General features: G+C 55.9%; 1 protein-coding gene across 1 annotated transcript; it reads left to right on the top strand.

Moving 5' to 3' along the window:
- The first annotated feature begins 243 nt into the window (after positions 1 to 243).
- On the top strand, positions 244 to 26,123 carry PPM1F (protein phosphatase, Mg2+/Mn2+ dependent 1F). The gene is made up of 8 exons (XM_075533569.1): positions 244 to 303; positions 3,402 to 3,658; positions 8,423 to 8,565; positions 14,992 to 15,194; positions 15,587 to 15,775; positions 19,099 to 19,242; positions 20,387 to 20,480; positions 22,963 to 26,123. The coding sequence occupies exons 2-8, from the start codon at positions 3,453 to 3,455 to the stop codon at positions 23,364 to 23,366; spliced, it is 1,383 nt and encodes a 460-aa protein (XP_075389684.1). The 5' UTR covers positions 244 to 303; positions 3,402 to 3,452; the 3' UTR covers positions 23,367 to 26,123.
- Positions 26,124 to 26,472: the final 349 nt, after the last annotated feature.

Genomic DNA, 26,472 nt, shown 5'->3' with positions numbered 1-26,472 from the left:
CAGTAAGGGGGGCCCCGGTTTGCAACCACGCTCTGGCATTCACCCGCTCTGGACGTGTGCAAGCTGCAGGATCTGGGGTGCGGAGAGGCTGGGCTGACCGCGCGCCCCCTCGCCCAGGCGCCCCCAGCGGTGAGTGGCGGGACTGCAGCGCTGGGAACGCAAGGGCGGTGCTTCCCGCGCGACGCTCCCGGAGAAGGCCTGTAGAGGGCGTCAGAGGCCATCCCCACTGCGCCTGCGCGCGCCCGCAGCGATCGGACGGGAAGTGGGCGGGGCCGACGGAGCGACTCGTGGCGCGGAGCACAGGTGAGGCCAGGACTCTGGGTGCGGACACCTGGGCGGAACTAGGTCGCTGAAGGGCCGGGGTGAGGACCCAGGGCGCTTTGTGTGCCTGAGGACTCCGCATGTGTCGGAATAGAGAGACAAAGAGGCTCAGACGGAGCTCCCAGTGGTTTTAGGCAGGGACGGGGGGCTGAGCAGCGGCAGAAGGGGAGGGGCTCCAGGCGGGAAATTGAGGGGCTGGAGAGCCAGGGTCGCAGAAGTGGGGTTCGCAGAGCCAGTTCGCAGGCGGCGTGACCGAGCCCAGGGTGAAGCGGGAAGTGAGCGTCAGGAGACCGAATACGGGGCGATCGAAATGCGGGGCGCCTCATCTGCCCCGGGGTCCCCTCGCCCTAGGAGCCTCTGGCTGGCCAGGGCCTGCTGCCGGGAGTCCCAAGCTGCACTAGCTCCTGCACCTTTAGCGGTCCACACTCCGACCCGAGCTCTGCCCCCCCCCTCGCCAGCCCCCCAAGTATATACAAGGCATGTGTTTTAGTTCAAGGGAAGGTTTGTAAGATAGAGGGCCACCCTGAACCAGGGTCCCCACCCCTGCTGTGTGACTCTTCACTTATGTGGAAGGGAGAGATGGCCCCTCTTCATGTTCTCTCGGTTAATGATGGTGGGCTGTGCCGTGCCCCCCCCCCCCACCTTGTTGAATTCCCAGGGGTGGCCCACCAGGCAGGCCCACTCTGGGCCTATCTCCAGCTACTTCTGACCTTTCCGCCCATTGTCCTAACCCCTCCTTTCCTCTCTAAGCGGAGGTGGAAATGACAGTCACCGATTCCAGTAGCCTGACAGTCAACTCTGACTCTTGTCTGTGCCTGGGTCTGCAGAACTGTGATCCCTCTGCGGTGTTTGCAGCAGCCAATCTCTCAAACGCAGATCGCCAGGCCTTTCTTCTTTGGCGCCTGGCGGGGAGCCTCATTAACAGCCAGAGCACATTCACCTGGGAACAGCTGGAACCACGCAGCATCCTGGCTTCATTCGCCATCTCCAACCTGGGATCTTGAGCCCAGAGAACATAGCGGTTCCAAGTTGGGCTGCTAACTTCAAGGTCAGCGGTTCCAAACTACTAGCTGCCCCGTGGGAGAAAGACGGGGCTTTGTACTCCGGTGAAGAATCAGAGGCTCTGAAACTCACAGGAGCAGTTGTCCCTGCCCTCTAGGGTCACTGTGAGTCAGCATCGACTCGATGGGAGTAGTATGTGACCAATGGTGTTTGGGGGGGTACTTAGACATCTGTTCCAGAAATGTGACTGCAAGTACTAGTCAGCATGGTTGGATGAGGTGGACACAAGGAATGCCACTTGGAACGCTGCACGCTTATCCAAAAGTTCCTTTGTCTATCTCTCCTGTGAGAGAGCACCTGTGGCCAGGCCTGGTGCTAAGACCTGCCTCATCCCTGGGCTATGAAGGGGCTTCAAAGAGTTGGGGGATAAATTCCATGATCTTTTGGTTCCTTTACACCACAGTTTTAGAAGCAACCCCACCCCCACCCCCCGGTATTTTAGCTGCTGCTTTGAAAATGGCATCCCTGAGTACTCTGGAGAGAGAGAGAAAGTGTGTGTGTGTGTGTGAGAGAGAGAGCGAGCTCTGGGGGCGCCAACCCTTACCTCAGCTTCTCAAACCCCAACATACCTTAGCCATCCTGACTACGTACAGGAGAATGAAACATCGCCCAGTCCTGTACCGTCTTCACAATTGTGATGTTTGAGCCCATTGTTGCAGCCGCTGTGTCCACCCATCTCATCAGGGGCCTTCCTCTCTCTCTCCTGGATGGTCCTCCAGGAACTGGTTGCTCCTGATCTGCCCAACGTACATAAAGATGAAGTCTTGCCATCCTTGCCTCTAAGGAGCCTTCTAGCAGGACTTTGTCCAAGACTGATTTCCTTCTTCAGGCAGTCCACGGGCGCTACTGCGCCTCACATCACTCAGGAGGGAAGGCGTGCCCCCACACTAGCATGGCTGTGTAAACATAAAGATGCCCAGTTACCTGCCGGGTCACACCCACAGGTGTAGAGGCTAGGGCTCGAACACACAACTTTGAAGGACACGGTTGGAAGTTCTCGCCAGCATGCTAGGAGGGGACCTCGCTGGGGTGGGGTAGAAGGGTGCAGCCAGCGTATGAGAGATGGGTGGGTAGAGGGAGATGAGCTGGGGCTGGAGCTGGAGAGTGGTGGGTGAGAGAACCCAGTGGGCCCTGCATTCCAGCCCATGGACCAGGAGGGTTGGCTAGCACCAGGACAGCGTGGGCCCCCAGGGTGGAGGTTACAGTATGGAGCTTGAAGACTCGGCCTACAGTATGGAGCGTGGGTAAGTTCGGGAGTCCGACTTGTAGGAGTGGAGGGAGCAGAGTACAGAGGCCCCCAGCTCACGATCCTCCCTACCACCACCACCATCTCCCTTTCCGAACCTCTCACCTGTGAGATAGGAGTACTTGTTCTAGGTTTTAGTGTCTCAGGATATCAGGGCGTAGCAGCAAAGCCCTCTATGTCTCTAAGGATACAGGAACGGAATAGCTCAAGTCAGGAGCTGAGCGGTGGGCCCACAGCCTGGAAGCAGCCCTGCCAGCCCCTTGGTGTCTCCCAGCTGGGTCCAGCACGAAGCTTGCTCTGTCCATCAGGGAGGATAGAGCCGACTTGGCCAGGTCCTGGGTGTATTCCCACTGTTCTGGGTGTGCCTCTCCGACCCACCCTGAGACCAGAGCCATGTGGACCCAGGCCCCTCAACTGCCTGCCCACCCCCCACTCAGCTTAACATCGCAACCTGCTCTCGTGGGCCCTCCCTGCTGCTCTCTACTCAGGTCTCTCGCTTTCTCCTGGACCCGTCCCAGAACTCTAACAAGTATCTTGCTGACACCATGTCCTCATCTTGAAGACCACCCACCCCCACGGTCATCCTGACACACACCCCACCCCCACACACACATACACCACCACCATCCCTGAGCCGACTGAACCAGTAACAGGGCCCTGAGGCCTGGCATGTGCATCTGCTCCAGAGGGGAGGGGAGTGTAGCAGAGAGACTGGGAGAGCCAGATGCGATAGCAGTGGTCAGTGTCGGCTGACTCTCATGTTTCTCCCTAGAGCAAGACTGGCTGGACGCCCCCCAGCATCAGCCCCCGGGATGCCCTCAGGATGGCCTCTGGTGCCCCGAAAGAAGGCAGCCCAAGAGCCAGCCCTGCTGAAGAGGCCCAAGTCTTCCTGGATGGCTTCCTGCGGGACTTCCCGGCCCCTCCGGGTCCAGAGACCCCCCTGCCGTGGAAGGCCCCGTGTGCAGTCCTGAGCCATGAGGAGGTGCAGGGTGAGCTGGCTGAGCTGGCGCTGAGCTTCCTGGGCAGCAGGTAGGCGAGCTCATCCCTGGGAAGGGAGGTGGGCCTCTCTGGGCTGTGGCTGCAGTCTCTGGCTCCCCAGGGTTGGGCCATGCTACTACATCAAGGAGGTGCAAGCCCCCTTAGCTTACAGACGAGGAAGCAGAGGGGTGATGCAGCCCCTGGCTGTTTTGGGGGGAGGCCTGGACTAGCTGTGCCCCTCACTTGCTTCTCAGATGTTACCCCTCCATGAGCAGGATGACGGCAAAGGCTCCCACACAGCTACAGGGGGTACACTTGGACCCCAATTCCAAGCCTCACCTTTAAGACCCTCTGCAAGCCCCCTTCCGCTGTGACATGGCCAGGCCTTCTGCCTCTCCCACCGGGCCGACCCCTGTGATCGGCCCTCAGGGCCCCCAAACTGAGCTTCCTTGTCAGTGTCCCCTCCATGCCTGCCCACCACTCTAATGAGGTGGCTGGGCAAGGCATTTTCAGGGCCCCTTCTTCTACGTCTTCTTCTTTCTGACTGGCCCCTCGGTGATGCCAAGATTTGCGCTGCGGGGCGGTCTGAAGGCTCTGAGGGTTCTTTGGCAGTGAGGGATGCTATGGTGGGACCAGGGCGAAGTCTGGATCAGGGCCTTTTGGCAGTGAGGGATGCTATGGTGGGACCAGGGCGAAGTCTGGATCAGGGCCAAGCAGAGGAAGCCGCCCACGGGGCACCCCCACCCAGCAGGGCACCACACTGGTGGGTGGGCGCAGGAGGCGCCTGGGACATTGCCTCCTAGTGCAGGTGGGAGGTGGGCAAGGAGGGGGGTGGCCTGGGCTACGAAGGTGGTGTCTTTCTAGACGTGCAGGGTACAAAGCAGACTTGAGGGTGGTGGGCCTGGTCCTTGGAGCAGCTGCAAGGAGCCAGACAGAGCTTAGGCCTGAGCCCAGAAGGTCACAGCTGTTGTGCCAACAGGGTGGCATGCCTGTACACTGTGCCCTACTCCATGAGATACACAGCTCCCTGGACCTCGGGGAATTAGAAATGTTTTGGAAGTCCACTCAAAAGCCCTGGACTATAGTGCTTGTCCAGCCTCCCAGTCAGCTGCTACTCAGTGGGATCTGCTCCTCCTTGTGTTCGTGGTTCTTCATCCACGTGGTGACCCTCGGAGCCTGGCAGGTGGTCACATGCATACCTCTGTCTGCCTGTCTGTCTCATACTCCCTCATGGGTCCAGGGGGCCCTGGGGTCCTGCTTCTCAGACTTGTCAGATGATAACTGGGATGTTCTGGAAATGTCCAGAGGTCAGAGCCCTGGTTCAGGCCCTGGATTCTCCTCACGGGGCTCAGGGTCCCCAGGCAGGACAAGCCCTTGGGTCCATGGGCTTTGCTCACAGGTCCACATTGACTCAAGGTCTCAGGGATCCCTATGGGGGATGGCTGGGGCTCCCCCAGGGTGCAGATGAAGTGACACGAGAGGGGTGGGGTATCCTGGGGTGGCGCAGGATGCAGATGGCCCTCAGCCACCATTGTTAGGGCCTGCCACCAGAAACCAAGCTGACAGCAGCGGCAGGAAGCTGAGCTCACAGGGGCAGGCATCCCCTCCCGGACTCCCAACAGGAAACGCCCGTTGGGTTCGGGGGGGAGGGGGGTGGCGAACAGGAGGTTGTGGAAAGACAGCCAACCGCTCCTGTCCTGGCTGGTGGTTTTTCAAAGACAGGCCCAGGAGCTCCACTCAGCAGGCCCCTTCCTCATTTTGAAAAAAGCACTGACCTATCAGGGTGGATTCCTCAGACCACCAGACTAGCCACCAAGAGCACCGGCCCAGAGAACATCCCCTGGCCCTTCTGGGCCGTTGGGAGCTTCCTCGTCAGCTCTGGGCACTGGCAGGGGCAGGCACGGGAGCGAAGGATGCCCTGCGGGAGGTGGCTGTAGGGCACCCAGTGGAACAGGGGGGAAGACTTCTGGGGGAGGCAGACATCCAGCAGGCTCTGGATGATAGGGGGCTATGCTGGGGCACCATTGTCTTACAATTCCCAGCAGCCCTGCCCACGGACCCCTTCTCAGCCACAGCGGGGATTGACCCTCCATCCCCCCTTAACCAGTGATGTCTCCCCTCTCGGCACTAACTCTTGCAGGACTCTGCCCCCTTCAGCTTTTCTCCCCCCCCCACACACACACACAGCGCAGAATGACAGAGGGCCACACAGCCACTGAGCTTTCCACCCCGTGGCCTGGCAGACACAGCTGAAGCAATGACTAGGCCTCATCTGGGTGGCCGTGTTCCTGGCCGCCTCATTTCTACCCCCTTCCATCTCCTGTCCAGCCCATCACGGCACCCTCGGCGGTCCTGCTGTCCTTCCCTCCCTCTCTGGTTGGCTGATTAAGCCGTCCAGCTGGGCCTCACTGCCTGTCCCCTGACTCTGCCCTCCTGTCACCATCACCCACCAGTTCCCCGAGGTCCCTCCTCCTCTCGAGGCCAAAAAACGCAGCCACCAACCGACCCGTAGCGACCCAATAGGACAGAGTAGAACTGCCCCCGTGAAGCCCAGAGGCTGCAACTCTTTTATTTTTTGGCAACAGTTTGATTGGCACTTAATCCATGTATCACGCAATCCAATAATTCAATCATCTCAACAAGAGTTGTGTAGTCAGCACAACAAATCAATTCTAGAATATGTTCTCCCCACCCTGCCCCCTCACGTGGTTAAATCGCTTTTACAATGAGTTATGGAATTACCATCCGCTCTAGTGCTCTCCCCCTTCCCACAAGCAGTGTTTGCTCCCCCCGCCCCTCACCCTCCTTATCGCCCAGTCCTCCCTCTAAGCCCTCGCCATGGTCCTTCTGTGCTTCGCAGGCTCAAAAACCGAACGGAAACAAGACACGATAAAAACAGAATAAAGTGGTGAGGATAAATAATAATTAATAATAATAATACAGAGATAAAAATATAAATAACGAGTACGAAAGAAAAGAGCATTGTCTGGATTAAAAGGCCAGGGAGGAAATTTTGTCATGGAGCAAGCAAGGACTATCTGCACCTAGAACAATTTCAGACTGGGTCAAGAGGGAGGTCAATGGACCAAGTACCCACCTCAAGCCAGTATTATCGTGATTACAGTGCTCTCCGTTGGGTAGGAAGGCTGTTCGAGACCCTGGCCTGTGGCTAGAGGGAACCTGCCAGTGACTTGATCTGACTAGGCACTCTGCAGATGGGTTTGGGGCTCCCGCTGCCTTCCGTAACCTTCTATAAATAGGTTTTGGGGCTCTTAGACTTTTCCCTTTGTCACATTTGAATTTTGTTATTGTCGCCTTTGGATCACCCAAGCTGGTGAGCTTCTTCCATGTGGACTTGGTTGGCTCCTCGCTTAGAGGGCTGCTTGTTGGAATTTAAGCCTTTAAAGACCCCAGAAACTATTCCGATTGATAGTCGGGCACCATCTGCTTTCTGCACCTCACCTTGCTGTAGCACCCTGATCGTAGGTGATCATTCCACGAGGGAGGCTGTAACTTTCTACACGAGTAGAAGGTCTCATTTTCCTCCTACAGAGTGGTTTTAACCTGCTGACCTTTCGAATCACAACCTAAAGCAGAACCACTACGCCCCTAGGGCATGAGTGCCCTTTAAAATGCCACACCCTGAGCCCCAGGCCCTCCCCTCTCACCACACCCCAGCTCCCCATATTTTGTAAGTCCACAGGACTCCCCTCTTCCCCACAAGCCCCTGAGGTCCCCCAATCCCCCTCCAGCCCCTTCCCCGACTTCTGGAACCTCTCCCACCTCCTTGGTGCCCCAGGGGTCCCTCTTGCCCCCACCCCCAGTCTCTGGGTGCTACGCTGCTGCCTGTGTTGCTTGTAACATTTTGTTGTGAATTGGATGGAAGTGAACAGAAAGTCCGTTCTCCATCCCACAGTTCAGACACATTTTGTTCCCTGACATGGATAGCCCTCTGTGAAGTAACCAGCAGCTTCTTCCCCACTTCCTCCCAGTACTTCCCGTTTCCATTCATCCCCCTTTCCTAATCCTCCCTGCCCTCTTCCTGAGCACATTCGGCTCTTTTGATCTCCCACTCTGTCCAAGATCCTCTATTGTGATCCCAGTGGTAGCCGGGCACCATCTAGTGCTTCTGGTCTCCAGGTCACGGAGTCAGTGGTTCTGCTGCCCAGTGGCCCTGTGGACCAGTTCTCTTCTGTGTGGCTTGGTTTTTCTCCGCGATGTCTGGGCAGGGAGAGACCAGTGGTCGCACCTTAACTGGCCCATCGTGAGCTTGTAAGGCCCCAGTGGCTACTCCTTGGAGTAGCTTGTAAGAACATTGTGATGTGGACTACTTTACACTCATTGACCTTGGGGTCCCCCAAGACGATGGTCCTGAGCCCCAGGTCCCTAAGCATTCCCCATCCCTCCCTGGACACACAGTGACCAGATGGTATTTCAGGCGGTCTTCCTTTCCCGGAAAGAGTTACATTCTTGAAACCCCACAAAGACCATGCTCTCTATCCCACAGCGTCGCCTTATTCAGAACTGACTCGATGGCAGTGGTTTTTTGGCATCATCGACCCCTCCCTGGCCGTGGCCACAGCTCATGTGACTTTGTGATCCCCACCTCACATACCACCCTCCCCAAACTGGCACACCACCACGCCCTACTCCGGTGGGCTGTGCACAGGTGCCCCTGTTGTGCCAGCCGGCTAGGCCCCTGGACAGTCGTGTGGGTATACATGCAGCGCAGGCCAGCTTCCCACCTCTGGAGGGGAGAGGGGGCACGGGTCTCTGGGAGAAGCTCTGGTGATCCCATCCCACGTCCATCCCCAGGAGCATGCCACCCGCACTGGCCTCTGCCCTGACCCACGCAGCCGTCTCTCAGCTGCTGCAGACAGACCTCTCAGAGTTTGAGAAACCGCCAGTGACTGAGCATGAGGACGGTGGAGAGGAAGAGGACAAGTCACCTGTGACCTGTGAGTGTCAACCCCCGCCCCCCCCCCACTGCCCCCACCACTCAGGTGGCCCCAGGTTGGGTGGATGGGACTGTCAGCACTGACCTGATCTGGTCTTGGGCTGCAGATGGGGGGCCGGGTTGATCTGAGCACGCCAACCGTGCAGCCAGCATGGCACAGCCCAGCCCGAGCACCAGGGAGCTCATGCTGCAGACCACCTGGGGAATGCCACACGCGGGCACACCAGTCGGCATCCCCGTGGTGAGCACCGCCGCCGAGGTCCTCCTGCCCAAGGCTTGGCGGTGAGGCATGGGTAGAACAGCTGCCAGAATTTGGGACACACATCTTATGGCCCCCAGGGACCTCGAGGCAGAGGCGGTCAGCGCTGCCCTGGGTGCGGTTCCCGGTGGGCAGGCTGGCCTGGGCAGCGGTGGCACTGCTAGTGCTCACAGCCAGGAAAAACCAGGAGCTCCAACCAAGCGGCCACTTGCCTGTCAGATTGCCTCATAAAGTCGTGGGGCTTTTCTTTGTGTTTGACGAAAGCGTTGGTTCATTAGGAGTCCCCAGACCAAAAAGCAACAACCAAACTCAACTACCATGGAGGCAGTACTGACTCATAGTCAGAACTGGACTTAGTCCGTGTAGGACTCAGCAGAACTGCCCCCTGTGGGTTCCTAAGACTGTCCCTCTTGACGAGAGGAGAAAGCCTCATCTTTGTCCCAAGGAGCTGCTGATGGTTTCGAACTGCTGACCTTGCAGATTGCAGCCTAACATGTAATGATGACAGCACCAGGGCTCCTTGAGGGCCCCCCCCCCCAGGTGCTGTGAAATGGCTGCTCGCTGAGCGGCCACAGGTTCCTGAACACCAGGAAAAGGGGCTGACGACCTGCTTCCCCACACACAGCTGCTGCAAATTGATGGCCTTCTCCCCTCCATAGCAGGGTGGGTGCTGGGAGCCAGGTTTGCTCAGTGGCGACCAGGACGCTGTTGGGGTTCCTGCTGGAAGTGCAGCGAGCAAAGGAAGTCTGGAGGGAGGGGGCCTGTGCAGAACCAGCCTGTACCGATGGCCCCACAGGGACAGCTCAGGACACACACACTTCAGGGACAGAGAGGCAGAATCAGGGCCCAGCGCTCACCCAGAACTGCAAGTGCCCTGGTCCCGGGCTGCACCCACTTTCGAGGGTATCATAGGATGCAGGCCTCGGGCTTCGGCGCCTTTCCCAGCTGAAAGAATCCCCCTGACCGGGCCTCCAGGTACCTGGACAAAGCCCCTTAGTGGGTCTTCTCCGTTCCTGACTGATAGACAGGTGTCTGTCTCAACTCGCCGCGAGAGTGGGCATGGTGTCGCGTGGCTAACCTGGAGCGAGGTGGAAGGTGGTGGCTGAGGCCCAGGACCCTATGGAAGCCTGGGGCTGCGATGGATGGCAGGGCCATTTCCCTCCCTTGTCACCGCAGTGCAGCGCACACTGCATTGCTGTCTCCAGGGCTTTCTAGAGCCGGTGGGCAGCTGCTGGCCTTGGCGACAGGCAGCCATTGTTCTCCGCAGAACCAGCAAGCTCCCTCCTGACAGCTCCACAAAGGGAGACGCCAAGTTACACACACACACCACATGCAACACACACACACACACACATCCCTTAGGCTGGTTGCTCTGCCAGCGCAGGCAGGAAGTGAGAGGCAGGCCGCCTGCTGACCGAGTGGAGAACTGCACTTTGGGCTGATGACTGGCCTTCTGGAACCAGAAAAGGAACCCTAGTGGCTGGCACTCACTGTGGGATAAGCATCGGGCTGCTAACCACAAGGTTGTTGGTTCAAAACCACCAGTTGATCCACGGGAGAAGGGAGAGACAATCTGCTCCCCTAAAAAAATCTGCAGCCCTGAAAACCCTGTATCATGCTGTGGTAATCCGAGATTCGGTTAGCACGGCCTTAGAAGAGAAAATCCACAGCCACAAGTCAGGGGCTGCTGCTGCTGTGTCTGATGAGCACACAGAGCCTGCCTTTCCAGGGGAGAGCTCCTGAAGACCTGCCCCGTCCAGGTTTTGAGACTGCAAGGGGTTGGAGGCGCTTCTATATACACCCCACAAATCCATGCCGGCTCATAGCAACCCTACAAGAGAGCCGTATCCTTCAATCCATGTTCCATGTCTTCTCCAGCATGCAGAGTGGGATCCTTTTCTTGATCCGATCCTGGGTCTTAGCACGTTTCGCTGTAATGCTCTGTCTTCTTGAGCCGCCCTTGGAATCATCTGTTCAGCTCTTTCTCCATCTTTTCTTCTTGTAATTCTCTGTGGTTTCTGACTCATTCCTGCATCCGGTTTTTTCTTTTTTGCCTTTGATCCCTTCCTGTCCTCTCAACGCCCAGGACATCGCCCCGCAACACCCTGCCCCGTGCAGTACACGTGGGTAGTTACCATTTGTGTTGTGGGCAAAAGGCATTTGCCACTAGTGCATGAGTCATTGGTGTGGCACAAGTATAACGGGCTTGCCATGGTTCTGTCACCAGGGCCGTGTTTTTCCAACCACTGATCCTCTCTGCTTCCTTCTTTCACTTCCCAGTCACCAGTAATTAGCAATGCATTTTGATTGTGTGTTTGATCAACTTCGGACTGCAGACCTTGGCAGAGATCTTCACTCTCTCCATCGCTGGCTTTAGTGGTCAGTGTACACATTTGCACCAGGGCCATATTACCTGGTTTCCCTTGTAAGCATATGGACAGCTTCCCCATCACTGACAGCTTTGCACTTCACGACAGATGAACTAAGATGCATTCCTCTTCAATCTGTCCTTCCCAACAGAGCAGACCGTGTGATTGTCTGGTTCAAAATGCCCAGTGCCCGTCCAGTTCGGCTCATTCATTACTAAGATATCACCCTTTGAGTTTCATGTCATTTTTCTCGATTTCCGATTTTTCTCAATTCATACTTCAGACATTCCACACGTTCATGATTAATGGATGTTCCAACTGCCTCTTCTCATTTGGAAGCATACCACATTGGCAGTGAAGAAGGCCCTCCTCGTCCACTAGCAAGGTTGAGGAGGCAGCTCTTCCCCAGTTGTATTTGCGTGGTCCCATCCACTCATTTGGCGGGAGTTACAGAAAGACCCATCGAGGAGCCACACGTCTTCACTTCACCACAAATCTGGCTCAGAATTGCTTCATATTAGTTCAGGATTACTCTGGGGAATAAGGCATGGTCATAATATTAAGTCTCTCCATGAGCACAGCATGTCCACCTCGTTCGACAGGTCTCCTTTAGGCTCGTAGTACTATTTTATAGTTGTCGTCGTATAAATCTTTTACATCTTGGCTAGATTTCTGCCAAGATATTTTATCCTCTTAGAGGCTGTTAAAAACGGTGTTGAAAAAAAAAAAACGGTGTTGATATCTTGATTTCCTCTGTAGAATTTTCCCCGTTTTTGAAGGATCCCGAATGATTTTTGCGCGCTGGCTCTGTACCCAGCAACACTACTGAGTTCTTCTGTTAGGACACGAATCATCCTTGCAGACGTTCTGAGGTTGTCAGATCACACTTGGTACAGTAAAGGTACAGCCCAAAGAGGAAGGCCCTCCAGAAGATGGATGGACACAGCGGCTGCAACCTTGCACTCAAGCTTAGCAAGAATTGGGAGGGTGGCGCGGGGTCGGGTTGTGTTTCGTTCTGTTGTCCACAGGATCACTTATGAGACAGAGGCAACTTGATGGCCCCACCAACAACACGTGTAAGCTCATGTCATCCATGGACAGGAACAAGGCTTTTCTTCTGCATTAGAGCCTCTTATTATGAATTACTGTTGTTATTGCCTTACTGCCGTGGCTAGGACTTCCAGCACGCTCCTGAATAAAAGCAGTCATGGTGGGCATTGTCGTCTTGTTCGGATGCTCAAAGATGGGGATCTCAAGCCTTCTCCTTCTAGAATAACGTTAGCAATTGATTTTGCATGCGTGCATTCAGTTATGTTGACAAATGCTCCTTCTGTTCCTGTAGAATTTCATCGAGTGTCTTTCTCATCCGTGTTGATGATGGTGAGGTTCGATCCCACTGTCTTGTTTCTTTGTTTTTTGTTTCTTTATTAATTGCAACATCCACTTTATTTCAATTGGCTAATAAAGTAGGACAAAGGCCTACAGAGTTGGCCAACTTGATATTTTCCTGGTTGACTTTTCTTCAAAAGTTGTTTCTTAGTACCTTCTAATAAGTTCTATATAGTGTTTATTTATCTCCTTTTTTAAAAAAATCATTTTATTGGGGGCCCATGCAACTCTTACCACAATGCATTGTGTCAAGCACATTTGTACATTTGTTGCCATCATCATTCTCAAAACATTTTCTTTCTACTTGAGTCCTTGGTATCAGCTCCTCATTTTTTCCCCTCCATCCCAGCCCCCTCTTTCCTCGTGAACCCTTGATAATTTATAAATTATTATTATTTTGTCATGTCTTACACTGTCCAATGTCTCCCACTGTCTTATTTCTGTGATAGATTGCACCAATTAATTTTGTGTGGTTGAACCTCCCTTGCCTTCCTGATGTGTGACTCCTACTTGATCGTGGTGTATCATTTTCTTAACGTTGAATTTTGTTCACTCGAATTCTGTTGAGAGTGTTTAGTACCTAGGGTCATGAAGGGTATTGGTGTGATTTTTTAAAATTTTTTAACCTGGCTTTGAAGTCCGGGTGATACTGACTCATGCAAGTGAGTCAGGGAGTTTCCATCCTCTTCTCTGTTTTGGAAGGGTCTGGGTAGAATGATGTCACCTCTTCGCTGAATGTTTTTAGACAAACTTCCCTGTTGAAACCATCTGGTTCTGGGCGTTCTTTTTGCCAGGAGTTTATGATGTCTTCCATCGCCACTTCTATTATGGGCCTGTTTATATTTTTTATCTGCATTTGTGCTCATTCATTTTGTATTTCCTGCTGGCTCCTGAGGAGGCCTGGTGGCATCATGGTTACAGAGTGGCCCGCTAACTGCTGCGAGGTCCATTTGAAACCACCAGCCTCTCCCTGGGAGGAAGATGAGCTTTTCTTCCCCTGTTCAAAGTCAGAGTGGGGAAACCGCCCTGGCTCTATGATCGCCGTGAGTCGGCATTGACACTATGGCGCCGAGTTTCAGTGTGCGGTGCGTTTAATGGGGGGTCGATGGCAGTGAGTTTGGCTTATTCGTTCCTAAGGGACCCTCCAGTTTGGTGGGTTACGCCCACAAGCTGCGGCTCGGGAGAAATGTAAGGCTACCTGTTCCTATAAATATCGACAACCTCTGAAACCCTTTAGAGCAGCGGTTCTCAATCTGTGGGTCGAGACCCCCTTAGGGGTCAAATGACCCTTTCACAGTGGCCGCCTAAGACCATCAGAAAACATTATTTCCTTTTTGTTGTTGTTGACAACACATGTTTCCAATTAATTAATTAATTTTTAAAAAATTTTTAATAAAACACGTATTTCCAGTGGTCTTAGGAACCGAGACACCGCTCCTCTGTCCAGCTCCAAGCGGGTCCGCCCACATGCAGATAAGCTGATCTGGTGAGAAAGAAGCTATCTCACCCTTCCCACTGACGTTGGCTTTTTAAGCGTACTGTCGCAACATGTAGCAATGTAGCTTACTGTGGGTATAGTAACACTGTTACCCACGCTACACCAGGCTTCCAGACAAAATTTCATGTGTTTGTCATTAGAAATCAATATTTCACAATACAAAATTGCATATGGTTTTCGTGGTGAATCACTGTGCTTTCATTCTGTTCCATTTGTCACAATGGAGATACATCCTGCATCTCAGATATTTACATGATGATTCCTAACAGTAGCAAAATGACTGATGAAGTAGCAACGAAAATAATTTCATGGCGGGGGGGGGGGGGGGGTCACCACCACCTGAGGAACTGTACTGAAGGGGCGCGGCAGTAGGAAAGCTGAGAACCGCTGCTGTATGCATGTATATGTATATATATAGTCAGTCAGCAGTGAGTCAGGATGGGCTCATTAGCAGTGGCTTAGGGTTGGGCTGGAGACTCTGAGTGCGGCTGTAACAGCATGACCACAAGGGGGAGGCGTTGAAGAACAGAGGAGCCTTTTCTCCCAGGGGCTGGAATCAGGAAGGCTCTCTACCCTGTGGACCCAAGGACAATCTCTTGTCTCTTTTCAGCAGCTGTAGCCCCGAGTTCCTTACTTCCTGAAACCCGCCTCTCCTTGTCTCTGTGCTGAGAAGCGGCTTGGTTTAGAGCACAGCCTCGTTAACTTAAGACCCCTATTCCCAAAGAAGGTCAAATCCGCAGGGCTAGGGGTCAGGAATCCAACACACATTTTGGAGGGGGGGGGGACACCATCCAGGCTCTCGGCACATGTCACCCAACGTGGGGTTTTACGTGCCTGGGCCATCACAAGGGGAAGGGGCATTGGGGTGGCAGCCTGAGCTTGCATTGACTGCCCCTCTGCCATGCTCGGCAGTACTGGATGCCCGGAGCCTGGCACGGAGCCTCTTCACCCATCTCTGGAGCGTATGCAGTTCATGGCAAGAGGAGGTGCCCCCAACGGCCAGGACGCCCCAGCAACCATGGCTGGTCTCTGCCCACGCCATCCGGAACACACGCCGCAAAATGGAGGACCGGCATGTGGCGCTGCTGGCGTTCAACCAGCTTTTTGGCCTCACGGTGAGTGTCCCCTCCTGGGCCTGGGGCTAGTTGGGCTGGGAACACAAGTACTAGAAGGGTGGCAGGACAGCACCAGTGGGGCCCAGGCAGCTGTCTGTTACTCAGGAAGGGCTCTGGGGTACCACTTTCACCCAACAGGTGATTGTGGGCCCCACTGTCCATCCATTGGCCCACGGCACCTGCCCCCAACCCTTGGGGCCAATGACTGTCTTACCCCAGGCTCCTCCAACTCCCCCGATTCCCAAAACCAAGATGATTCTCCCAGCCTTGCCCATCAGCACTTCCCAGATGCATATTCAGAACTAGCCTGGCACAGGACAGGTGAGACCGGGAAGTTGGGGAATCTCACTGCCTTGTTGTCATCCTCCCCCATCCCACCCGGCCCCCCACAGGACTCTGTGGACCGTGCCTACTTTGCCGTGTTCGATGGTCACGGAGGGGTGGACGCGGCAAAGTTCGCCTCAGTGCACGTACACACCAATGCTGCCCGCCAGCTAGGGCTGGCCACGGACCCTGCAGGGACCCTCAGGGAAGCGTTCCGGCTCACCGATGAGATGTTCCTCAGGAGAGCCAAGCGAGAGGTAAGAGCCATGCCCAGGCAGGACAGCCAAACCAAGCCAGTGCCCGCCAGGCCGTTCCCACCCACGGGGTTTCCGAGGCTGCCCTTCTTCACTGGAGCAGATGGCATCTGCCTTCTCCCCAGAATGTGGGAGAAACCAGCCCCTCACACAACTATATCACGGGCCCGATCGGCGCAATTGTATGGTTAAGATATATAAAGATTACAGTAGTCATGGAAGATAGGAAAGTAAAATAAAGGGGTCAGACACATTTCATGGTAGCATGCTCACCCACTTCCTCGACGACCATGATCTCACCAGCGCAGGCGGACGACAGGAGAGAAGAGAGATTTATTTCTAACCAAGGCTTATATATCCTTTGGGGGCATGCAAGCCCCCTGATTACAGGTAAATACATACGTCGCAGAAGGGATTGTACAGTAATGGGCAATACAGTAATAGGTAATACAGTAATGGGAGGGGGATGATCTAGGGGTGTACCTGCTACAGGAAGAGGAGGAATTAAGGGTACGCATGTGACAAGATGGGCAGATCTAGATTCATGGTGGCGGCCTAACCTTGATTGCCCTTGAGCTGGAGACTTGATTTCGTCTAAGCTTTCAGGGGAAGCAATCCACTGTCCCTAACAGTAGGGATTGAGCCCCACCTACAATGGGACAGACAATAAGATCTGCTTGCTCTGTATGGCTGGTGCCTTTAGGGAGATAACTTGTGAATCATTTACCATTCGTTGCAAGCAATGCCCTAGGTCTGACATATATTTGGGGGAGACGAGCTGGGGGACAGTCTCTTTTTTTTTGTCCCACACCAGAAGGGGCTGTTGACTTCAAATTGCTGACCTCCGGGTTGGTGGACCCATATATAACTCAATGCCATCAGGTCAATTCCGACGCACAGCAACCCTGCTAGACTGGGTGGAACTGCCCCCGTGGGTTTCTGAGACTGGAACGCTCTCCAGGAGTAGAAGCCTCCTCTTTCTGCCACAGGGCAGCTGGTGGTTTCGAACTGCTGACCTTCCATTAGCAGCCCACGTATAACCACTCTGCCACGGGGCTCCTTATGTGGTGACTTCTACAGAGGCCGTAAGTCGTTGTGGAACCAGATAGCCCCCTCTGTCTTCAAGGAGCAGCCGGTGGGTTCGGCACCCCGAGCATGTGTTGAACAGCCTAACTTGTAGCCCACTGCGCCACGGGAGCAAGAAACGTCAGAGAAGAGCGGTCAACAGGGACACAGCACAGCACATTCCACCCACCCCAGCCTGTGCCCGCCTGCCTCCAGAAGCTGCACAGGTTGTGGGGACAAGGCAGGCTGGCCTCTGCTAGCTCCAGTGTCCCAGGAGAGTTTTCTCCTCAGGAATTCTGAGCACCCCTCCCCTCCAGAACTGCAAGGTCCCTCCCAGTAACCCCATGAGACAGATACCAGTATCTTCCTCATTCTCTCCAGCTGACGCCGAGCCTCAGGGGCTGTCTGAGCTGATAGAATCACCACAACTGGAACAGCCCATGCCTTGAGGGAAGGGGGCATGACTGTCATACATACACCCTGAGCCCAACAGACAGGCACAGTCAGGTGGCCTCGATGGGAGGACCAGGGGGTCAGGGAGGAGCTGGGAGCACCTTCTACCCCCATAAAGAGTCAGTCTCAGAAACCCACAAGGGCAAGTCTACCCTGTCCTGTAGGGTCGCTGTGAATCAACTGGATGGCAGTTGTGTTTGGTTGAATTTGGGGTCAGAAGGTGACGCCGTGCCCCACAACCCTCCCCAACTGGCCACCAGCACCCCCCGGAAGTGACGGAGGGTGCCCTGGACTAGAGCCATAGTTCTCTGAGGCAGACGCTTGATTTTGCTTAGCATTTTGTCTTTCTTTTCCTTGGATCGGCACTTAACAAGCCGTACATATAAAATATAAGAGCCCTCCTGGTGCTGTGGGTTAGGCACTGGGCTCTTCACCACAGGGTCAGCAGTTCAAATTTACCCAGCTGTTCCCAGGGAGAAAGGTGAGGCAGTCTTAGAACCGTGTGCAAGGTCCCTGCGAGTCAGCACCGACCTGATGGCAGTGAGCTTGGTGTACTTCACCATGCATGATTTGATTTGCTATTTGATGAGGTTTCACCAAAGTCTATACTCAGACACCCTTATCACTGTAGTCCTGATCCTGGGCGTCACCATCACATCCAAAGGCTTCCTCCCACCCCCTTGCCGGCCGGCCCTGTGGGCCACCCATCAGCTTTCTGACACTGCAAGCTAGTTTCTTGCATCTCCAAGGGTTTGAGATCTTGTGCGTGACTTTCTGGCCCGGAGCAGCCTCCACTTTCCCACTACTCTCTCTTCTTCCCCGGCACCCGCCGCCCACGCGGCCCACTCTGTCCCCCAAGGGCTGAGCAGATCTCACAGGCTCCAGGACACCCCTGCTTTCACCTGCCAGACCCCCTTTCTCCTTTGGGTCTGGCAATTGGCTTGAAGAATTCGGGGAAATCACAGGAAGTATGTATTACACAAAGAGGCTTCCAGAAGTCGATGGGAAAATGTTTTAGAAAAATAAAGCAGTTTTTTTACAAACTTTCAGAAGTCCACGCGTGCCTATAGCTTTAGATTTATTTTTAAAAACCCACTGCCATCAAGTCCACTCCAAGTCCCAGTGACCCTGCAGGACAGGGTAGAGCTGCTCCCCATGGGGCTACTGGGCCTGGTGACCAGTACAGGAGCAGACAGCCCGACTTCCTCCCATGGGTCAGGGGAGGGATCTTTGGCTGGCAACTGGACGCTTTATCCAGTGTGCCACCAAGGCTCCAAAACAAACCCACTTGGGCCAAGTCAGTTCTGACACAGAGCAGTCTGTCAGTCTTTACAGAATCAGTAGGCTTCATCTTCCTCCCACAGAGCGGCTGGTGGTTTAAGCCACCACATTATTCTAGACCAGTGTTCTCCACCTTCCTCAAGCCGCGACCCTTTCATGCAGTTCCTCATGTGGTGGTGACCCCCCACCATAACATTATTTTCATTGCTACTTCATCACTGTCATTTTGGTACTGTGATGAATCGAGCGACCCCTATGAAAGGGTTGTTCGACCCCCAAAGGAGTCGTGACCCAAAGGTTGAGAACCGCTGACCTAGAGGGTCTGGGGGCAATAGTGGGTGGCTCGTGTCTCAGAGAGGCCTCCGCCCACCAGACCTTTCTCAGCCAGTCTCACAAGGTTGGCTGAGTGGGGAGCATCCTCCCAGGTCAGAGTGACCCACCCTGAAGACATGAATGGGCTCGTGCTGGGCTCCCCCGCTGTGCAGGCAGACAGGTGCCCTCAGCCTTGCCCCCTTCTCTCCCTGCAGCGGCTGCAGAGCGGCACCACGGGCGTGTGCGCCCTCATTGCCGGGGGCACCCTGCACATCGCCTGGCTCGGGGACTCCCAGGTCATCCTGGTGCAGCAGGGACAGGTCGTGAAGCTGATGGATGCCCACAGGCCTGAGCGACAGGTAAGGTCCCCACCCCCACTCCATCCTTGAACATCCCCTCACTGGGCAGCGCGCAGGCCGGCCTGGGCCTCACACGGTACACAAGGCCAGAAGCCCCGCTGAAGATGAGCCGCTGGGGCAGGCAAAATAAGAGGCTGGCACCAGCCAGTACCCCAGAGCTCACCAAGTCATGATAACCCAGGCACTCCGTACGGCCCAGGGCAGCCGAGTAAAAGAAGTTGGAGTGCACAGGAGCAGCCAGCTACATCCAGGCAGTTGGGGAGAGGCGGGACCCCTGGTGGGACTGCCCAGAGGATTCAGGATCCTCACCTGGCTCCACCTCGCAGAGCCGTCCAGTGCCTTCATTTCCTGGGGTCGGGCAGCAACAGTTCCTTGTTGTCGTCATCATCGTTAGGTGCCATGGAGTCGATTCTGGCACCTGGCAACCCCATGCCCAGCAGAGCAAAACCCTGCCCGGTCCCGCACCCTCCTCACCACCCTTCCTGTGCCTGAGCCCATTGCTGCAGCCACGGTGTCCGTCCATCTCCTGGAGGGCCTTCCTCAACTGCTGCCCCTCCACTTTACCACACAGGATGTCCTTCTCCAGGGGTTGATTGAGAAATGCCCATGCCCCCCTCCCCGTACCCTAACCCCCCACCCCTTGTCTCTGTTCCGGCCACTCCCACTTACCTGTGCTAATACTCTTCGCCAGAGGCACCTATCTCCTCTTCATCAGCCATCCTTCACCGTACTGCGCTCGCATGCTGGTGAGGGGCTTGAAGATACGTACTTTCTTGTATATAGGAGCCCTGGTGCATTGGGCTGTGATCCAAAAGGTCTGCGGTTTGAAACCACCAGCCGCTCCTCGGGAGAAAGATGGGGCTCTCCACTCCCATGAAGAGTTACAGTCCTGGACACCCCCAGGGGCAGGTCTACCCTGTCCTGTATGGTCACCATGAGTCAGCACCAACTCGATGGCTGCGAGTTTGCTTCGAACTGAATGACACCTAGGTCATCATGTCTCACTGTGTTTTAAGAATCTGTACCTGCGGTGCACCTCTGTCCCTCCCTTGCTGTGGTTTGGGACTCCGTCTTCTAAGCCAACTTGGTGTATCAGCCTGGACTGTGGCCGGGGCCACCCCTGACTCCAGCTCTCTCCCAACAGGATGAGAAGGAGCGCATTGAAGCGCTGGGCGGCTTCGTGTCCCACATGGACTGCTGGCGAGTCAACGGGACCTTGGCGGTTTCCAGGGCCATTGGTGAGAGGAGGCGTGGGACACGAGAGGAGGGGAGCTGGGAGGAACCTGTGGTAGACCGAGGGCTTCATGTCCCGGTGCCACTGGGGCAGCTAAGAACAGCCAGAAGTCCTCCTCTCCCACAGCTCTGGAGGTGTTGTGTCCAGGGAACCCTGTGAGGGTCCCCTCCCCCACGCCCAGTGATGCCTGACCCCCTGAGCTTGTCGCACTTTGATTCCCTGTCCGCCTGTGTTCACTGAGCTGCTCCGTCCATCCCTCCGAAGGACCCTAGTGACCGTTTACCGCTTCCCCTAATCCAGGGGGCTTCCTGAGCGCATCTTCCAAGACCCCCTTTCCCAACCCAGCCTCATTCTCAGGGGGGCCCAGGTTGTCTGGCAGCTAGGTACAAGAAAGGGCATGATATCAAGGATGATGATATACCAAGGAGGCATCTGCGCCCAGGCCAGCTCTAGTCCGTAAGTCTGATGCCAGCCCGGACCCCTTCAGGCTTACGTTGCTGCAGGCGATAACGCAGAAGGGTGAAGGAGAATGCAAGATGATTACAGGCCAGGGGGTGCAGCCCCGTGGACCCAAGGTGGGCGAAGCGTGGCAGGGTGCCCACAGTTCTCAGGGTCAGTGGCCCACATGGGACCACCCCTGGTGGCCAGAGTTCCAGTGACGTCCAAGGAGGAGGAAGCTAAAGTGGTAAAGTGAGAGGCAGTTCCCAGAATCCTTCACTCTCTTACAAAGAGCCCCACCCCCTAAAATGTGTCATCAGGCTACCAGTTGACTAACAGGGTTGACTCCACCCTTAGCCAGAAGAGTGTCTCACTACTATGGGGACTATAGCAACCATGCAGGGCAGGACAGAACTGCCCCGTGTGAGTTTCCAAGATAGTAACTAACACCAGAGCTCTTACCACTGGGCTAGACCTTGAAAACACCGCGCTGAGGCAACTCCGTCGGTCACAAAAGGGGAAACAATGCCTGATCCTACTTACCGGCTCTATCTGGAGTGGGCATGAGCCTAGAAACCTCCTGCCTTCGTAGCTCCAGGCCTAGCAAGCACCCTTGCGGGGAGGTGCAGGGAGCTCCCAAATCCCACTGTCATCCAGTCGACGCCGACTCATAGCAACCCTGTGGGACGGGGTAGGACTGCCCCTGTGAGTTTTCGAAACTCTTAACTATTTACATGAGTAGAAGGCCCTGTCTCTGCTCAGAGGAGCGGCTGGTGGTTTTGAACTGTGGATCTGGCAGATCGCAGCCCAACTCATAACCACAGGCCACCTGGACCCCCTTGGGGACAATCAGGGAGATGAAAACCCCTTCAGAAGGATATGGACTTAGGTGGACGATATTACCAGAAACAATAGCTTCACCTTTTGATGTTTTTATTACAGTAGGTTTTCGGGTGTTATGCAGTACTTTTTCACTTGCACTCCTATTTCTTACCAAACTAAAACAATTGGAAGGGGGCACGGAAGGTTCCCTTATCTTTTGGGGGGAAAGTAACAGCCACCTTCCCCCGCCTCCTGTTCTCTTAGCCCAGGGCCCAGCAGGCACACCTCCGAGATCACCTCCTTCCTCCAGAGCTCTGGAGACAGACCATCCGTGCTGGCCTGGTGTGGCCCCCTTGCTGCGCCTGCCCTCCTTTCTCTGGACACCCTGTGTCAAGAAGGGCAAGGAAGGGCTCCGCCTGGAATGCCTTCCCCAGCCAGTAGGCAGTGCCAGCCACTTACTACCACGCAGGAGCCAGGGGGCCAGTGAGAACTTCCAGCCACCCTGGGGCTGCTGAGTGGAGGGCTGGGGAGGAGGGGGCGGACCTGGGGCAGGGTGAGCAGTCGGGAAGGGAGGTGGGGCGGCCACACCTTAACTCGGGGAGGCCTGAGAAGCAGAGACTCAGAGGTGCCTGGGGGTGCTGAGAACAGCAGGTGTTTCGAGGGCCCCAGACAGGCTCGGTGGCGGTGCCTCGCACCTGAGCTGCAGACAGTGACCCAAACACGCCACCCCGAGGTGAGAGCACCCAAGGGGGCCTGTCCCGGGTTCCACACAGCGTGCTGCTCCGCTACCATCTCCTGGGCATCAACGCCGGCCCCACTGGGCATGATTTATATGCCTGAAACGCCCCCAGCCCTGGTCAGTTTCTGCCATGTCAACCCCAGCCCCGGGCACCCCCCCACACCTCCACCCTCCGTGCGCAGGTACTGGGAGAGCTCTGCGTCAGTGTTTAGAGGGGCGGAGCTCTGGGAAGGAGATGGCCAGGCCTTTCCTCTGAGCACTGTGGGAGAGCAGCAAGCTGGTGTGTGCTGGCCCCGGGGGAGCAGGCTGTCTGCGGGGACCCCAAGGGAAGCCTGCAGTTTGGCCACTCACTTCGAGCCCCCGTGAAGTTGGGGTGGTCATGACCGGTCTCTGACCGGGGCTCTGTGCACCTGGCAGTTTGAGGGGAAGGCAGCGGGACCATGCGAGGGCCCGCCCGACACCAGGCTCTGTCCTCGCCCTTGCCCAGGTGACATCTTCCAGAAGCCTTACGTGTCGGCTGAGGCGGACGCGGCTTCCCGGGAGCTGACCGGCACCGAGGACTACCTGCTCCTCGCATGCGACGGCTTCTTCGACTTCGTGTCCCCTGAGGATGCCGCGGGCCTTGTCCAGAACCACCTGGCCCAGCACCAGGGCAGCGGGCTTCACGTGGCAAAGGAGCTGGTGGCCGCTGCCCAGGAGCAGGGCTCCCGAGACAACATCACCGTCCTGGTGGTCTTCCTCAGGGACCCCCGGGACCTGCTGAAGGCTGGGCCCCCGGAGGCGGGAGCTGTGCACTCTGAGCCCTCGGAGCTGAATGGTGCCGAGAAGGTGGGGGGCGCAGGCCCTCCCCTCCCCACCTTGCCCTGTGACTCTGCCCCTCCGAAGCCTTAGGAACTGAGTGGGCGGGGCTGTGTATGTGAACGCACACCCACACTCCTACCACCCCATCCCCCGCCCCCTGCCAGAGCCCTTGCTTAGTGCCTGCCCCAGGCTGGGGGACTGTGAGTCCTTTGGGTGGCAGGGGGCAGCCACACCGTGCTTGTAGCAGATGTGGGGGACGGGAGGGATAGCCAAAGGTCTCAGCAGGAAACCTGGGAGGAGAAGGTGATGTGGGGGTGTCCTGCCCTCATCCAGCTCCTAGTCCTTTCCCTGGCAGGGTAGGGCTCCCCACCCTCAGACCCCCTCTGGTTGGCCATTTGGGCTGGTTTCCCAGAGCGGGTCCACTGCCCTCATTGAGAAATGGACACTCAACAGTCTCGGGCCTGGGGGCCCCCTCCACTGGGACTCCTCCGGAGGCAGGTCTAACTCAGAAGCAGTGTTCCAGCTGACGTGCCAAGTTGTCGTGCCATATAATTTAAGCAGTACTTTAGCAGTTATTGCTTCTCAGACGACTTAACGTTGGGGGAGCTTTGTTGATTGTGTTGTGTTTTGTTTTGCTATATTCTGGGGAAACCTTTTTTGCAGTGTTACTGAATTAGTATTTAATTTTTTTTTAATTTTTATTACTTTTTTTTTTTTTTGGTCTAAATCAAGATCAAAACAAAATTTTTTTTTTCCAAAAAGGTGGTGTTGACCGAGCCACTGAAGTGCCTTAAGCCAGACGGGGGTCTGGACCTGCCCATGTGGTGGGTTCCAGCGGGTGTCCTTAGGGCATTGGGTCAACAGGGGCCCCAGGCGCTGTGCCCAGTGTTAGGCCCAGTCCCTCTCTCCTCTTTGCCATGTGCCAGGATGGCCAGATGCCCACATGTGCAGTCTTGAGTGAGTGTCAAGAACATTCACCCTGCCCTGGGAGATGGGGATCATGGGTTTCTTGGGGGGCCTTGCCCCACTCCTTCAACTCTTGCCACTCTTGGCCTTGCAGTTTGAGTCACTCGCTAGACCCAAAACTGAGGGGCCAAGTTGGGGTGGGGGGGTGTCCTTGAAGGTTTCTCCCACTACTGCTGGGTTAGCATGTTCCAGAATATGTTATGTCACTGTTGACTTCCTTGGGAAGAAGCATGGCTTAGAAGACCGGTGGCTGGGTCAGAGTTCAGCCTGTGGGCCACTGGGCCCCTTTGCTTGACTTACAGTCCTTCATATTCCCTGGGGCCTGGCAGCCTTAGCCCTGCTCCACCCCACACCTGACCACCAGAGCCTGCAGCTTCCCCCTTTTATCAGCTGTGACGACCCCCCCCCTCACCTGTTTGCCAGTGCACCCTAGGACTCAGTGGGACTGGGTGACTTGGAAGGTCACAGAAGACAAGGGATGTGCTTGCAGGGATGAGTTAGAAGCCACCTGAGAGACGATGGGTGGCAGGCAGAAAGCAATGTCCCTGCGGCTTGGGAGTGTTGAGACAGAGAAGGCATGCAGAAGGCGCTTCTTCCCCCAGACAGAGAGGCTGGTCCCCTGGAGAGGAGACGGCCGAAAGGGGGCCTGCGCCCAGCCCTCAGGATGGAGAACCAGTTGTTCAGGAGTCCTTCCTACCCCTGGCATGTAGCCCTCATTCCTGTCTGGAACAGGCCTTTCCAGTGAACACCCTAGCCCAGGGCTAACGCCTTCAGCACAGGTCCTGTTAGCTAGGTCCAGCCAGGCACTTGATTGGCCTTGGACCCCTGCTAGAGGCCTGAGTTCCACGTGGCTGCATACCAGGACCAGGCCAGACCTTGGGATGTGGCTCAACCCCCAACTACAGGCCTGTCCCCTGTGAGGCGACCTTGAGTGAGGAGTTCTCTTGGCTCCCATTTTGCCCGCCGCTGTGGCTTTTGACTATTGCTGCCCCAGTGGTGTTCCAGTCCTGGGGCAGGGAAGGGCAGTGGGACAGCCCAGTGCCCTTGCTTTTGTGATGATGGTGAAGATTTGTTCTGCCCCGGTGGGGACTGTCCTTATACCCCCATCGCCCATTCTAGCCTGGCAGGGGTCTGCAGACAGACTACTTGCTGTCGTTCAGAGTGAGTGAGTCTGTAGCAGTTCCCCCTCGAATGCCTGCACTTCAGGGGACCACACAGATAGAGTCAGGGGGGAGGGGGGAATGAATTATGTAAGATTGTTGTCTGTTCTTATAGGTCAGTAGTTGTGGGAAAGAATGGAGCCACAGGTGCTAACTCTTAGGGAGCACAGAGGCTTGAGAAGGGGGCCTCTGTCCTTACCAGAACCTCAGATTCCCAGAGCTGAGGCAGCCGGGGTGAGCCAAGAGGACCGGGTACCCGTGGGTGAGTTCAAAACCATCAGGAGGCCAGAGTCCCATGCAAGACCTGCCCAGCCTTCTCACGGTCTGGAAGAAGGGTGATGTCCCAATTGGGTGGCACAGCCCTGTGTGGGTGCCCTGAGGTCTCATCGCCTTCGGGGAGCAGTCTCATCGAGGTGTGTGGCCCCAGTCCTTGTCTTCAGTGCATGGGAGGCCCCACCCACCCCATGGAACCCAGGGAGAATAAGTGGGCCCAGGCAGAACCAGCTGTGGGTTGGGTTGGGTTGTCTGTCTCTGGAACTAATGTCGGGGGTGGGGGGGGTCCTGGGCTTTTCACCACTCTTCAACCCCCACCCCCAACTTTGCCAAACACACCGAGCTTTGCCAATCTGTGCTCAAGGCAGCTGCACAGTTTTCTCTGCGATGCCCCCGGGGGCTTCCTGGGGGCCCACGGAGCTGAGTGTTAATAAAGCAGATTCAAAAACCCTGCCTCTGCGTCCTGTGTTCCCCGGCCTGTGCTCTCCCAGGTCATGGGAGTGGCTAGGCTCGAGTGCCTGTGCCAGGGCAGTCTGAACCGGGGTGTCGGCCTAGGCCTTAGGGGTGGGGAACGCTGACCAGAGTTGGGGACGGAAGACTCCCAAACAAGTCTGCCAAGATGCCATCGCTGGTCATTTCTGAGGGCAGGGTTATGAATGGTGGGCTACCCCCTGCCTTTTCTCTCCCTTTAGGCTTTTCTTGAGTTTGATATGAGCATGTCTAACGTGCACTTGGGAAAAGACAGGCAGCTCAGGATTGGCCAGTAGTGGAGGGCAGCCAATGCCCTGGTGGTCTGA

Source organism: Tenrec ecaudatus, chromosome 16, assembly GCF_050624435.1.
Source record: "Tenrec ecaudatus isolate mTenEca1 chromosome 16, mTenEca1.hap1, whole genome shotgun sequence".
NCBI lineage: Eukaryota > Metazoa > Chordata > Mammalia > Afrosoricida > Tenrecidae > Tenrec > Tenrec ecaudatus.
This window is presented reverse-complemented; position numbering and strand designations above follow the sequence as displayed.